Below are 14,696 nucleotides of genomic sequence, written 5' to 3' on the forward strand. Positions count from 1 at the left end.
GACCAGGCCTCTAACCTCAGCAGAGAGAGCTGTGGCTGGGGGCCTTCGTACATAGTTGCACACCGGTGTCTCTATCTACAATCCTCCCATCATAATCTACCCCACCCTGCATTTACTGTGTGATGAAGAAAAAATTCTGCATCTTTGTGTGTTTGGCTGTAGCACTATCTTGCACTGTCTGACTGTTATTCCTGGAACGATGGAATAAGATGAGAGCAGCTGTGTTACTGTTTCTGCAAGCGCTTTAGAAACTTGTTTTTTGTGGTGTCAACATGTACAATTTCAGTCATTTATTTTATTTTCCGCCGTCTTGTCTGTCCCCCACCCCGTCTCTCTCCCTCCCACGTACTGTAGATACCAAAGACATCCTGGTGATGTTGAGCGACATGGATATCAACGCCATAGCAGGAACTCTGAAGCTGTACTTCAGGGAGTTGCCAGAGCCACTGCTCACTGACCGCCTCTATCCTGCCTTTATGGAGGGCATAGGTAAAACCTTGACGCCTCTTGGAATCTGGCATGGACCACACTTGCACTCTCGACAACTGTTGTGTTTTATTTTTGTTTTATTTTTCCTGGTAAAAAGCATATTAAGGCATTACTCTCTCTCTGTCTTCCTCTCATTGCCTTGACTTTTCTCCTTCACAGCCCTCTCAGACCCAGCAGCCAAGGAGAACTGCATGATGCACCTACTGCGTTCCCTGCCCGACCCCAACCTCATCACCTTCCTCAGCCTCCTGGAGCACCTCAAGAGGCAGGCACACACACACACACACACACACACACACACACACACACACACACACACACACACACACACACACACACACACACACACACACACTAGGTTAATTGGCGAAATTAACTAAGCTAATATTACAAGAGGTTCCTCTACATTCAACACAAAATTATACTTTAAATTACTACTGCCGTCTCATAATTATTCACCCCATTTATAAGTGTGTACTGTCTAGTACTTATAATAATAATAATAATAAAACTTTATTTGTATAGCACCTTTCATGACATGAAATGCAGCTCAAAGTGCTTTACAGAGCAATGGAGAAAAAAAAGAAAAGAAAAGCGAGGCATAAACATTAAAAAACAAGCAGTAATACAATACAGTGAGGACATGAATAACAAAAAATAAAAGATCAATTAAAAGCAAGGTTGTAGAAGTGGGTCTTGAGCTGTGCTTTAAAAATGTCTACAGAGGCTGCCTGTCGAAGGTACAGTGGGAGTTTGTTCCATGCCGTCGGCCCGTAGAAGCAAAAAGCTGCTTCCCCGTATTTTTTAGTTGCCATTTTTTTAGGCAAAGCGAGCAGGCCAGCAATAGTAGTAGAGCAATAGTACAGCAATAGTAGAGCACCCTTTTGTTGTTATGACATGCTGCAAACGTGATGCGTACCGACTTACCCAGACACCAGCTTCTGGTAGTATTCCTGAGGAATCTTAGCCCATCCCTCATGTGCAATGGCCTCCAGAGGTTTCTATGGGGTTCAATGCAGGAGACTGACGGATACTCTAGAATCTTCCAGGACATAACACAGAAAAACATGGCTCTACTAAGTACTAGCCACGTTCACATCCTCTTCTCATCTCATCTCAGGAGAGAAATGCCTAGTAACGATCTAAGGCAGAGAGTCTATAAGGCTAAACTTTCTTTAACTACAGCTTGAATAAGTATAAAGACTCTTCTCATGAAGAAGATAAATAATTTTGAGACAGCAGCGGTAATTGAAAGTGAGTAAGTGACATTTTGTGTTCAATTAGGAGAAACCACTTGTATAGTTGTTCTTGTTTGATTTGTTTATTGCCAACAGCTGACAGTTTGTGTTGTGAATTGTTAATTAACCTAAATTGCATAACTCATTTTGAGTGTTACTCATTTAGTTACAGACAAACAGCAATTTAATGTGCACATACCTGAATGATTATTTTTAGAATCACTCTCAGCTGCTCTGAAATAAACAGATGCTCTTGTTTAAACACACTCCTCTGACGAGAGTTGATAAATTTTCCCTGTTTGGTTGTTCCTGTAAGCACAACACGTATCGCATTCTACAAGCGGACAGGACACACCCACACGCATGTGCCCGCAAACACACATTATGCATATAAGAGGCTGCAACGCTTAAAATAAGGGTACAGACAGACAAAAAAAGACAGACAAAATAAACTATTACTGGTATGGCTCCTAATCTTTGGCTGGTTAGCCTGAATAATTTACCCGTCAAAGAGGACATCTGCATGCCATTGACAGTTGGCTGAAGTAAATTTAGTTCCATGTGTGCATGGCTGCTCTAAAATCTGTGATCTGGCTTAAACTGGTCGATGTGGTCACATGTCACCATGTTCATTGGTTATTGGATGAGATAACAGCGAGTGGGAGAAAATATTGGATGGATTACTAAAGTCCTTAGCCTCTGTGGTTCACAGCATCCACACACTACAGCCAGACACCTTTAATAAAGAACCTTTTTTTTGTGTTTAGAAAAATCTACTTTTTTAAATTACAGTTCACTGAGGGGGTAACTTTGTGACCACGTATAGTTGGTCATCTTAAACGTGTGTGCCATCCATGCGGGAGCTAACTATTTCCGTAGACAACGCCCTGGTAACGTCTGTCCCAACAGCCAGGAATCTCGGTGTTGTCCTGGACAGTCAGCTCTCGTTCAAAGCTCACATCACAGCTGTCACTCGATCATGTAGGTTCACACTCTATAACATACGACGAATTAGACCGTTCCTCACCCAGGAATCAGCCCAGCTCCTAATCCAGACAACAGTCTTGTCAAAACTCGACTATTGTAACTCCCTCCTTACTGGCCTACCAGCATGTGCACTTAAGCCTCTCCAGCTGATCCAAAATGCAGCAGCTCGCTTGGTCTTCAACCAGCCAAAATTCTCACATGTCTCCCCCCTGCTCCGCTCCCTCCACTGGCTCCCGGTCGCTGCCCGCACAGAATACAAAACTCTGATGCTGGCATTCAAAGCAACCAAAGGTATGGCTCCCCCATATCTTACAAGTATGATTGAACCCTACAAACCCTCCCGCGCACTCAGATCAGCCAACGCAGGGAAACTGGAAGTACCCTCACTAAAAACGCCGGGACAACGCTCCACACGTCCCAAACTCTTCTCCCTTCTGGCTCCAAAACTGTGGAATGCACTTCCCATTGCAGTCAGAACTGCAGCATCACTCCCAATCTTCCGCCGTAGCCTGAAAACCCACCTTTTCAGACTCCATCATGGCCCATAGCACTTACCCTAACCCCTTAGATAGCATTTCTGTTGGCTTAGATAGCATTTGACACAGACTTATAGCATGTTATGTAGACAGCACTATAATTGTATTGTATATAGTCATAGCACGCCATAGTACATATGTATAGCATAGTAGTGAATATGTATAGTTTATTATGTATAGTGTATGTATAGTTTCATCATATAGATATTCCACTGTTACCTTCTTAGCTTACGCATGTTTCATGATAAATGCTTTTATGTGATGTATTCCCATGCTTTTGTTCTTGCTTAAATGTAAGTCGCTCTGGATTAAGAGAGTCTGCTAAATGCCTAAATTGTAAATTGTAAATTGTATCCATGTAACAGTTAATAATTGGGGCGGTGGTGGTTCAGGGGTAGAGTGGCATACTGTTCTTTTTTCTTTTTTTTTCAAAATCTTTTTATTAAAGTTTTCTTTGACAAACCCAGGGGCAAACATTAAACAGACATATCAAATATGAAAAAAAAAAAAAAATTAACTCCATCCCCTATCCCACCCACCCCCCACTCACAGTCCCAAGGATAGTCAGAAAATGCATAAATCTATATACACATACACGAAATACATGCATACATAATTACAAAAAATTAAATAAAAATAATAAAGCAGATTATAACAGCAGAGCAGAATTTGTTTCAGTTGTGGTTGGCGTGGCCGAGGCATAGGCACGGCACACTATACCGTTTGTGTGTTGTGGTAGAATGTCATAAACGGACCCCAGGTTTTGTAAAACTTTTTTTCAGAGCCGGCAATTGAAAACCTTAACATCTCCAACTCGAGACAGGACATTATATCACGAAGCCACTGACGGAGCACGGGCGGGGCAGCATCCTTCCATTTGAGCAGAATGGCACGCCTAGCGAGCAATAAGGCAAAGTCGACCATACGACACTCTATGCGTGTTAGAGGAAGGTCATCCCTTCCAGCAGTGCCAAGGAGAGCCATTAAGGGATCTGGGTCTAGATTTTGGTGTAAAATGTTGGACAGAGTCTTGAACACATTCCCCCAAAATGGTTGTATAGAGTGGCATACTGTTAATAAATAAATCAATCAATCAATCATGTGAATGGGTGAATGTAATGCACAATCTATGTAAAGTGCTTTGGATAAAAGCGCTATATAAATGCACCTGCGACCTGTTCTGACATTCCATACAGTATGTTGATCCTTCCCCATCCATCCTTCCTCTTCGATGTCTCTCTTTTGACTGATACCTGTCCATTTAAACTCTAGACGGGCTTGCCCCAAAGTTATTAGTGCAGCCGCACCCGGCTCTGATCACCGTACTGATGCTTCCCAGCATCAGTATGTCCAGCACAAGGGGGATTGTGTCCCTGTCACTATAGTGACTCCTACTGGTTAGTCAGGGCGCCTGTTCAGCAGGTAGGGGGACTGGGTAGGGTAGGGGCACATTACACTCTGCCATTGCAACTCCCCGCTGTCAGATCATAAGAAGCGGCTGTGTATCGAAGGAGACGTGGTTGTCTACACTCTCCCCAGTCCCCAGTTTGAGTGACGGGGATCACAGTACACAATTGGGGAATTGGCAATGACTAAAATTGGTAGGAACAACATTGCAGAAAAAGGTCACTGCGTAGCATCTTAGGTTAATCACTAGCAGCCTGATGTTACTCAACAGTAGAACAAGAAGATTACTGGATTTTACATCCTGCATCTGGTGCTGTGAGATCGACAAATTACTCTATGGACATTTCTGCATCATCTCATGTTATTGTTTTTGCGTGATCAAAATCCAGTATTTGCCCTGTCGAGCTTATCGGACTGACTCTTGTGTGTTGTTCTTTATCTTGCAGGGTGGCTGAAAAGGAACCCGTCAATAAGATGTCCCTCCATAACCTGGCCACTGTGTTTGGCCCCACCTTGCTCAGGCCCTCGGAGGCAGAGATCGCAAAGACACAGCATATCACATCTGCCTCTGACATCTGGTCACACGACGTCATGGCACAGGTGTGTGTACATGAGTGGTTGATGGTGACTTGAAAGCACTGGACATCTCTTGCTAAGCAGTTTTGTTAGAATTTTGGCCTGAGATTTGACACGGGGAAAATATAGATATGTATATTTGACCATGAGTCCTTTTTTGGGATTCTCATTTGCTGGCTTGGTTTTACTCCCACGCAACTTGGTGACCTATGTCATTGCGGTCGACTCTCCCAGCTGTATTTAGGCTCTTGGACATCCATTCAGCTTTGCCGGGAGAGTTTCCTGTGCACAAATGTCTTTTTCTGAGCCACATAAACATCACGTCAAGTAACTTGTCATAAATGGCCATGCAATGATACACTGGGAGCCATATTTCTCCAGTACTGTTAAGCTGAGTGTTTATATAGTGGCTTATTTAATGTATAAATGTTTGTTAGTTTGGTATACAAAATGTCAAAACACCATAGAAGTATACTTCCGCAGGCTCTCATATGGCATATAATCTCATGTGAGGACACACGTTCTGCATTTCTCCTAATTGTGCTAAGAAGGCATCTAGCTGGAGATTGGTTTTACACAGGGCAACATCAAACTTACTAACTAGACATTTTCTATTTTTAAACATTAAAGTAAATGTAATTTACCATAAATCTTATTAATAGATTGCCAATTGTATGTGTAGTGTAGCTTGCACCTAGCCTGGGTTCCAGCCTGATTCGTAATTGTCACTTCGCAAGTGACAATTACAAATCCACAGAACGCAGTGAATCAGGCTGGAACCCAGGCTAGCTTCGTAGCTTGCACCATTTCATTCTTTTAATAATAATAATTTTAATAAGGAGGCGGCAATTATCTCTAAATTCATGTTTGCCTTTCTGCTTCCATCAGGTCCAGGTGCTACTGTACTATCTGCAGCATCCTCCCATATCCTTTGCTGAGCTGAAGCGCAACACACTCTACTTCTCCACCGACGTTTAATCACCCCAGGGGGTCCGGAGATGAGAGAGAGAGAAAGAGAAAAAGAGACTCTATACGTGAATACCCCCACTCTCTCAGCGCCCTCCCGGCACCTCTCCACTGTATAGCCCTCAAGTCCCAACCCCCGTCCCCGATGACAGATGGAGCCAAACATTACAGGGGTGCTGGGGTTTGGAGGACATACCCAGTGCTCCCCCGTAGGTCCTCTCTAGTCATGTCTTGTGTCATGTTTGTGTGTGGAGAGCGTTCAGCGCCACAGTACGTCTAATCCAGGTGAAGAGCAGGAAGCCAGCAGAGCACTGACTCTCTGTCCAACAGACCCACATCTGGGGTCACGTGAGGTTATCAGTGAGGGGGTTGAGAGGTCAGAACCTGGTGTGTTGCCACAGGGTCGCCACTGTGTGTGTGTGTATGTGTGTGTGTGTGTGTGTGTGTGTTCTGGAGAGTCCCTCCAGAGTGGCCCCACTCGCAACTTAACTTTGTTGTTTTTTTTCCCGTTGCTGTTCCAAGAGGCATTCCAGAAAAAAAAGGCATTTACATATTTTATAAATATTTTGTTTAAAAGCAGTTTTGTTTGTTTTGTTTTCTCTCTCTACTGCTGGCTTTGTGCATGTGACGGAGAGGGGCTGTGTATGTGTGAGGATGCAGCATGTGTGTATGTTTAAGCAACTGTGGGGGGTTATAGGCACCAGGAAGCCATCTCAATACATGGCAGGCATCATCTCTCTCAACAGAGTACTTGCCCTCCCCAGTGAGTTCTTGGCCAAAATTGCCCTATTTATTTTAAATATATATATATTATGTGTGCCTGTACAGTTATGTGCAACTAGAGAATTGCTCTATGGATTTTTTTGACGTTTATTCAGGTAGTGATGTTTTTTTAGTCAAACTTTCTTATTCACCATGTCCATGGTTGGTAAGCTGTACAGAAATGATCATAGATGGTCGGGGGACATCTACCAGTTCAGTTGATTCTAAGTCACTTCTAGAGAAGAGAGAGCACTCGAGGTGTATGGAAAAAACAAAGTAGTATAATGGAACATTAGATTTTCTTTCTTGCTATTGCATTGCAGGCCTGTTCCAAAATGTCTTATGTTACTGCACCAGTATAATCGATGGGATAATTTGTGTAGTTGCCCTCATTGCATGTTCAGCTTGTCAATCAAAACAGGCTGGATAACACAAAGGTAGGTTTGTAGTTTCTTGCTAGGCTTACAAGAAAACAATAATCACCCTTCATACGAAGCCAATCTTTCTGCTATCAAGCCTGTGACATATCTTAAAATAAGCACTGCTAGATGAGTAATATTTGATATTTTTAATATAAGATTAAAATAAAAATAAAAAAATGTTGTATTTTACTTCCTTTGAGAATAATTTCAGTATACTGTAATATTGAGGCTAAATGTCAATGTGACCCCCCCCATTTTTTAGTAAAATAAAATGTACCAAAACACTGTCACCTTGTCTCTCTCTTTTCATTGGTAGCTCTGTTGAAATAAAGATCATCACAGCACAAACTACAAACTTGTCTTCGTGGATGTATTGGTTTGAACAGTTAATTGAGCCTGATGAAATCGTTATGCAATATGCATATATGTTAATCAAAAATGTACATGTCCGGTAATCAGGTATCAGGTCTCAATGTCTCCACGTTCTGTTCCCTTCATTGGCTTCTGGTTGCTGCCTGCCTGCAATCTGTAAAAAAAAAACACAGGTGTTCGCCCACAATGTGCCCATAAACCAACCGTATAACTACAACCCCTTAGATCAGCAAATACAGGAAGGCTGTTCGAAACTTGACTAAACCCCCCTGATAACGCTCCACATGTCCTAGATTCTTCTCCCTCCTTTTTTTTTTAATACATTTTTTATCCCACGATTTTGTAACCCATGTTTCCCCCCTGTGTCAATCATCTAATGTGATCCTGGGCTCTACACACCCTCCGCCAACCTGGAGAGAGCAACGGACTTACCGGTAACTCATGCTTCCTTCATGCTTGAGTGTCCAAGTTGCTCCTTTACACCTGACAGGGGGAGTTTCCCTGGTTGGACATAGAGTTGATTCTTCTCCCTCCTGGCTCCCAAACTCCACATTGCAGTCAGACCTACACTTACACCTAGGCCGGCCTAGCGATCCAGGCACCTAGGCTGGTAATCCAGAGTGTCGCCGGTTCGAGTCCTGATGACCTTTGCTGCGTGTCACCCCGCCCCATGTCCTGTCACACTACTGGCTACCTATCAAAACCCCCAAGAAATATTAAAAAAAAATTAACTGCACTCCCACCCAATTTTCTGCCACAATCTGAAACCTCAATACTTCACACTCCACCTTAAGGCCTATTTCATACTCCTGTTTTAGGTGATAAGCCAAGGTGACCACCTTGGTGGTTAGTAAAACAGAGAGATGTGTTTGGGTCATACTGTAAAAAAAGTGGGTGAGCGCTGAGTCACTTACCACCGTGCCGTGACGTCATGTTTTAGTTTCCGGTGGTCACCTTAACACCTAAAACTAGAGTATGAGGCCTTTACCCCTAGCACTTTATATCCCTTCTTGTCACCATCTATCTTTTCAATAGATGCTAGTTTACTACAAATAGAAATATACTGTATGTTGGTCAACATGAAAACGGCAGGCGTTTTCATTACTTTTTTTCTTGGCCACAAATGTTAATCATGTTTTAGATAGCATGTTGTTTAGCCAGATGTTATGTCCATTGTTTACCTATCCTAGTTTTAGAGGCTCTGCCTTGCATTCTCTGCATGCTACTTATGTGACTATTTACCGGTTTGTTGACGAGTTCAGGCTTTGATCTCACACTAAGTTAGTGAGTCTGTAAGGGAGACATTAAAACGTCTTTATTGACAAAGAATAAAACGCCATGTTTCGCATTATTCAGGGTAATGGAACCATATTTACGAGTGGAACAGGCCACTATAAGTATTTCTTCTATGTGTTATTGTCAGCTTTAGGGGCAGGGTAATCACATCGAAGTCATCCCTATGTTCCCCACTTTCCTCAGGGTTGCACTCTCTAAGGTTGCACTTTGTCAGCTCTACTTTGAGCACATTCCAGAACGCTTTACACAAATGTCAATATGGTGGACCGAAATCTACTTCCGGTTCGACAGAATGGAGAACTGACCCATTAACTTATGCCAAAGGCATGGCATGAGACTATATTGGGAGAACAGGTCTACCGTCCTTAAACGGCGTCAATTATTTATGTGTGTTCCTGTTATCCTCAAGATCTCAGGTGAATCCTTCAGCAAATCATTGTTCAGGTATTTTTTATTTTGCTTGTGTACCATTTAACAAACGCACCAAACAAAGGACTTCAAGTCCTTTATAGTCAAATGCTCATAATACAGCAGGCAGTGCTGTACTCAACCTCTCAAACAGCATCCATTTCTGTTCTAGCACATGTGAACACTTTACTGAGCATCACTGATAACATGTAAATACATTTTATTATGTACAAAAGTCTGTTTTTCTGGTCCATAGTTTTCTTCTGTTTTTAATGTCCATTGAAATCCCTGATGGCTCATCGCAGGTAATACTCAATAGCAGCAGAGAAAGCCGCAAAGCCTCCACATCCCAGTACGCCTGCCTTCAGACCAGCTGCACAACAGAACAGAGAAAGAGATGTCAGAACAAAACTGAAACACAGGAACACTGAAACTGCTTTTTAAACAAAGGACGACACATGCAGGTTCACATACCGCGGAATCCAATTGCTCCCCCAGTAACACAACCACTGTAAACTGCATTCTTCCAGTCTGATTTTCCTCTGTGCTGTAAACATAAGGCATGGTCTTTTCATCAGATTGTGAACAAATCAGTGTTGTCAGGAATACATGTATATTTTGCATGCATGTCATACAACCAGAAAAACATATACCGGTAACAGTAAACCATAACACCACAAGAGGGTGCTATGTGACCCTGAGGGAAACATACTGTTACTGCTAGTCAAATATTTCTAGCCAAACAAGGTGGGATTGCCACAATAAATAAAATGAAAACCAATAAATGTCTGAGTTACAACATATCTGGTGGTCTGTCGCTCTACAGTACATCAGCTGGTCCCTACCCAACCTCTGTTGTATAAAAATATAAAGATCGGATCGGGAAAAATCTGTATCGGCACCCTAACATACTCAAAATCAAATGATCGGAATCGGATCGGGAGCAAAAAAACGTGATCGGGACATCCCTATTCTCAGTCAAAGTGGTTAGAAAATGAGGCAAAAGTGGAGAGTAGCAGTAGTTGTACTGTACACACTAGTGTTAATTTATCCATTTGTAACTGAGTGTATAAATCTAACATTTGTACACTCTCAGAGATAACACTGAGTTTTACTGAGTATGCACATGAATCACTTTTCCACCGGGACAGAGTTGGAGTTTGGAAGCACTCCGAAAGTTCATATCTATGTTGGATGTTTATGAAATAAAAACATAGAAAGACAATAATTCAAGCTTTCCATACAGCTACAATGCTGGAAGTTTTCTGTTTGGATGCATGGGCTGTCAAGGCCAGAAAGTTGTTTTTTGCCACCCGTTTTGGGAACCAGTTCAGTTCTTTTTGGTTCTTAGTCCATGAGCCAGAGCTTCAAAATTGGAACATTAATTATGAATTGAGTGGGCAAAACCTAGACCTAGAAAGCCTGTGATCATTTAATTAACTTTTCATTTACATACATTTTCATGTATCAGAGGCATAGAACGGTCTGCTTAACTTCTGTTCGGGTTCTAAATTGGCGGCATAAATGTGATAAATGCTCCGTTTGTACTTACCCATTACATTATTCCAAAGACGTGGAGTGAAATATGGTCCTCTAGTTTTATATCCATGTGAAAGTTCTGGCACAAAACGTGTATTTAGTCAATTATCTCCACTTTTTCAAGAGATGCACACGGACGTCTTTCTCTTCGGGCGAGGGGGGGCCGGAATGATCGATGAACTGATTTTACGAATACGTCCTGTTTACCGCAGATGTCATCACCAATTGACCAGGGAAACACAAAAGTTTGGGTCACACAATTGGCTGGTGGTGCGATTAATTACCCAGCACCTATCGCAATGACTATGACTAAATACACGTTTTGTGCCAGAACTTTCACATGGATATAAAACTAGAGGACCATATTTTACTCCACGTCTTTGGAATAATTTAATGGGCGAGTACAAACGGAGCATTTATCACATTTAGGCCGCCAATTTAGAACCCGAACAGAAGTTAAGCAGACCGTTCTATGGCTCTGTATGTGAAATACTGTACTGTACATACTGTATGAAACAACAAGAGCCGTTCTAGGGCTAGGCAAAACCATATCTATATTAGATTGTTATCACAATGACACTTCCCCAATTGAATACTTATACGAAGACAATGATTTATTGTATTAAACATTTTACATATTTAAATATGCAAATGAGGCATTATGTAGGAAAATGTGCAAAAAGAATCGACAATATGAAAAAGCTACTACTGTGGAAGGGTTATCATGTATTAATTTACTTGTATTGATCTTATAAACAATTTAATATAGGTCTAGTTTTTCCCACCAATTTTGGAGCTCTGGCTCATGGACCAAAAAGAACTGAACCGGTGTTACAGTTTGACTAGTTCCTGGTTTGTCTGGTTCCCTGGGCTGGATTTGCGCGAGCCGTCTTTCACAGCTGTCTCATGAAGGGGGCGGAGCTATCTTCTATCTTCTCGGAGCGGAGCTATCTTCTATCTTCTCATTAAATATCCATCCGATTGTTTGTGGAATCTCACTTGTATGAAACAGTGACAACATGCACTTATAAAACACAGTTAGAATGATGAAAATAAAAAATAAATGAAAATATCTGTGGGAAGTGGGATTCGAACAGTCTTTGGAGTGAACCAAAATAACCTTGGAAGCTGTGCGCAAGCCACTACACTATGATGCGCTGACAACTGCTGTAGGAAACGATCTATTTGATCCTATGTGTGTCTGTCCAGGCGTGAACTTGGTAACAGTATAGTCACAGCATGTCATTTCATCTTGTGACTCTGGTTTTTTAACAAATATAAGCACTCCGTTGAACTGATCAATGAATAGCTGTAGAAACAAGTCAATGATGTTGCTATAGTCACATCATGAAACACAAAGGGCCGATTCATACTCCTATTTTACCGCTGTTTCAGCGCTGTATTGCCGAAAATGATTTCGCCTCGTCAGAAATTTTCAGTAGCACCGAAGAGCCGACTTTAGGGCGGGGCCCGCCCCCCGAACCTCAAATGACGTCACATTGTAGGCTTAACAGAGCCTATTAAACAGACTTTTATTCGGCTCTAAAATAGGACTATGAATCGGCCCTTTGTGTTTCATGATGTGACTATAGCAACATCATTGACTTGTTTCTACAGCTATTCATTGATCAGTTCAACGGAGTGCTTATATTTGTTAAAAAACCAGAGTCACAAGATGAAATGACATGCTGTGACTATACTGTTACCAAGTTCACGCCTGGACAGACACACATAGGATCAAATAGATCGTTTCCTACAGCAGTTGTCAGCGCATCATAGTGTAGTGGCTTGCGCACAGCTCCCAAGGTTATTTTGGTTCACTCCAAAGACTGTTCGAATCCCACTTCCCACAGATATTTTCATTTATTTTTTATTTTCATCATTCTAACTGTGTTTTATAAGTGCATGTTGTCACTGTTTCATACAAGTGAGATTCCACAAACAATCGGATGGATATATAATGAGAAGATAGAAGATAGCTCCGCTCCGAGAAGATAGAAGATAGCTCCGCCCCCTTCATGAGACAGCTGTGAAAGACGGCTAATGCACGCGCAAATCCAGCCCAGGGAACCAGACAAACCAGGAACTAGTCAAACTGTAACACCGGTTCCCATTGGAAAAGGGGTCTCAGTACCATGTATGATGATGTCATGCACATACATAGCCTCTATTATTAATAGCATCTATATTCCACAACACTATAATGGAGGTGAATTCAGCAATCAGTGGTGTAGGTAGGCTCACTTATCTTCATGGCCAGTAACTTTCACATAATGTGTTGGTCATAAAAAATATAGTAGAAGTAAAGGATATCGGTAACCTACTGATTCAATAATGCACTCTGTGCAGGAGAACATGGCACCAATCATGGCAAAGTTCTTAGCATATGACATTCCTCTCTGGCCCATATCCTTGAGAACCTCTTTTGCTGTCGGTGTTCTCAGGGGGTCTTTGGGGTCAAAGCCAACATTGGTGTCAATGCCTGCTGTGAAAACTCCAAAAGCTCCTCCAAGGACAAAACCTGCAGCAAACAATGAATCTGATTAGTAAATGTAACTGCACATTAGTGGGTAGGTACATCATTCCCCTAAATAAACTATTACTGGACTAGAGCATTGTATGCCCTTTTTTCGATGTATTGATTAAATACTTTAACAAAAATACTTTAAATTGAAAATAGTAGAGAGTAAGAGGTACAGACTTTATGATTGTTAAAACGATAACACAAAAAGCCCTAGAGGTTTGTTTACATTTTGGTCCTGTGTATTCAACTCATTGTCATGTAAAGTGAACTACATGTGTCAAACTAATAGGACTACCGGTACATATGCCATTATGCCAAGTCTGTTGTGCGCATGCGCACGCCGGTATGTGTGAGTTGTGAATGATTGGCACACGTGATGAATAAACGAGTTGATATGTAACCCCCGCAAGCGTTGGTCAGAGCGTCCTGTGTTCTAATCTAAAGTAAGATTACAAGCGTATCAAAACGTTACACTCATCAAGACATTTAAAGAAATTATCCTCACCATCATCACAGGCACAACACACACACACACACACACACACACACACACACACACACACACACACACACACACACACACACACACACACACACACACACACACACACACACACACACACACACACACACACACACACACACACACACACACACACACACACACACACACACACACACACACACACACACACACACACACACACACAATTGTAATATGTAATATGTTATAAGATGTACACTAGACCTCCAACACACGCTAGGACTGCCTTGAAGGCACAGCTCTCCATTCCTCTTTCAATCATCTTCTGGTCGTCACTCTTGTAGGGCACCGGCAGGCCGCCCATAACAGTGGGATTTAGGTCCTTGATTTGCTTCTTTTCGCCTATAAGATGTTCCAAGAGTACGCTATACTGAAAGTTTTGGCTATCATCGCTCGAACTAGTCATGGCTGAGCCTTGTAAGTCGGAGACAGGAGCATTTGCAGCATCCATGGACGCAGCCATGTTTTCCGATGAGAGGCTGTTACAGTGTTGCCATACAAAACGAGACCAAAAGAAGCGAAATGACCGGGGCGTCAGATATTTTAAAAGTAAAACGCATCGCGACGCCTTGTGATCTGCTATTTTCAAAACAAAATCTTGAATATTCTTTTGAAACGTTTTAACAACAC

At 42.0% G+C, this 14,696-nt stretch overlaps 2 protein-coding genes across 5 annotated transcripts in view; one reads left to right on the plus strand and one right to left on the minus strand.

Annotated features, from left to right (window-relative positions):
• abr (ABR activator of RhoGEF and GTPase) overlaps positions 1-7,673 on the plus strand; it is a 128,801-nt gene extending 121,128 nt beyond the window's left edge. For all 4 annotated transcript variants that reach the window (XM_083785261.1, XM_083785263.1, XM_083785262.1 and 1 more), the window contains 4 exons: positions 355-489; positions 649-754; positions 5,104-5,257; positions 6,122-7,673. In XM_083785261.1, coding sequence (XP_083641387.1) covers positions 355-489; positions 649-754; positions 5,104-5,257; positions 6,122-6,211 — 485 coding nt within the window. In that variant the 3' untranslated portion in view covers positions 6,212-7,673. The remainder of the gene's footprint in view (positions 1-354; positions 490-648; positions 755-5,103; positions 5,258-6,121) is intronic.
• A 1,811-nt stretch (positions 7,674-9,484) lies between these two features.
• On the minus strand, positions 9,485-14,538 carry timm22 (translocase of inner mitochondrial membrane 22 homolog (yeast)). The gene is made up of 4 exons (XM_083762324.1): positions 14,271-14,538; positions 13,323-13,519; positions 9,934-10,006; positions 9,485-9,832 (listed from the first exon to the last, which is right to left on the minus strand). The coding sequence occupies exons 1-4, from the start codon at positions 14,527-14,529 to the stop codon at positions 9,756-9,758; spliced, it is 606 nt and encodes a 201-aa protein (XP_083618450.1). The 5' UTR covers positions 14,530-14,538; the 3' UTR covers positions 9,485-9,755.
• Between the last annotated feature and the right edge of the window lie 158 nt (positions 14,539-14,696).

Source organism: Protomyctophum parallelum, assembly GCF_964188405.1.
Source record: "Protomyctophum parallelum genome assembly, chromosome: 1".
Classification (NCBI taxonomy): Eukaryota; Metazoa; Chordata; class Actinopteri; order Myctophiformes; family Myctophidae; genus Protomyctophum; species Protomyctophum parallelum.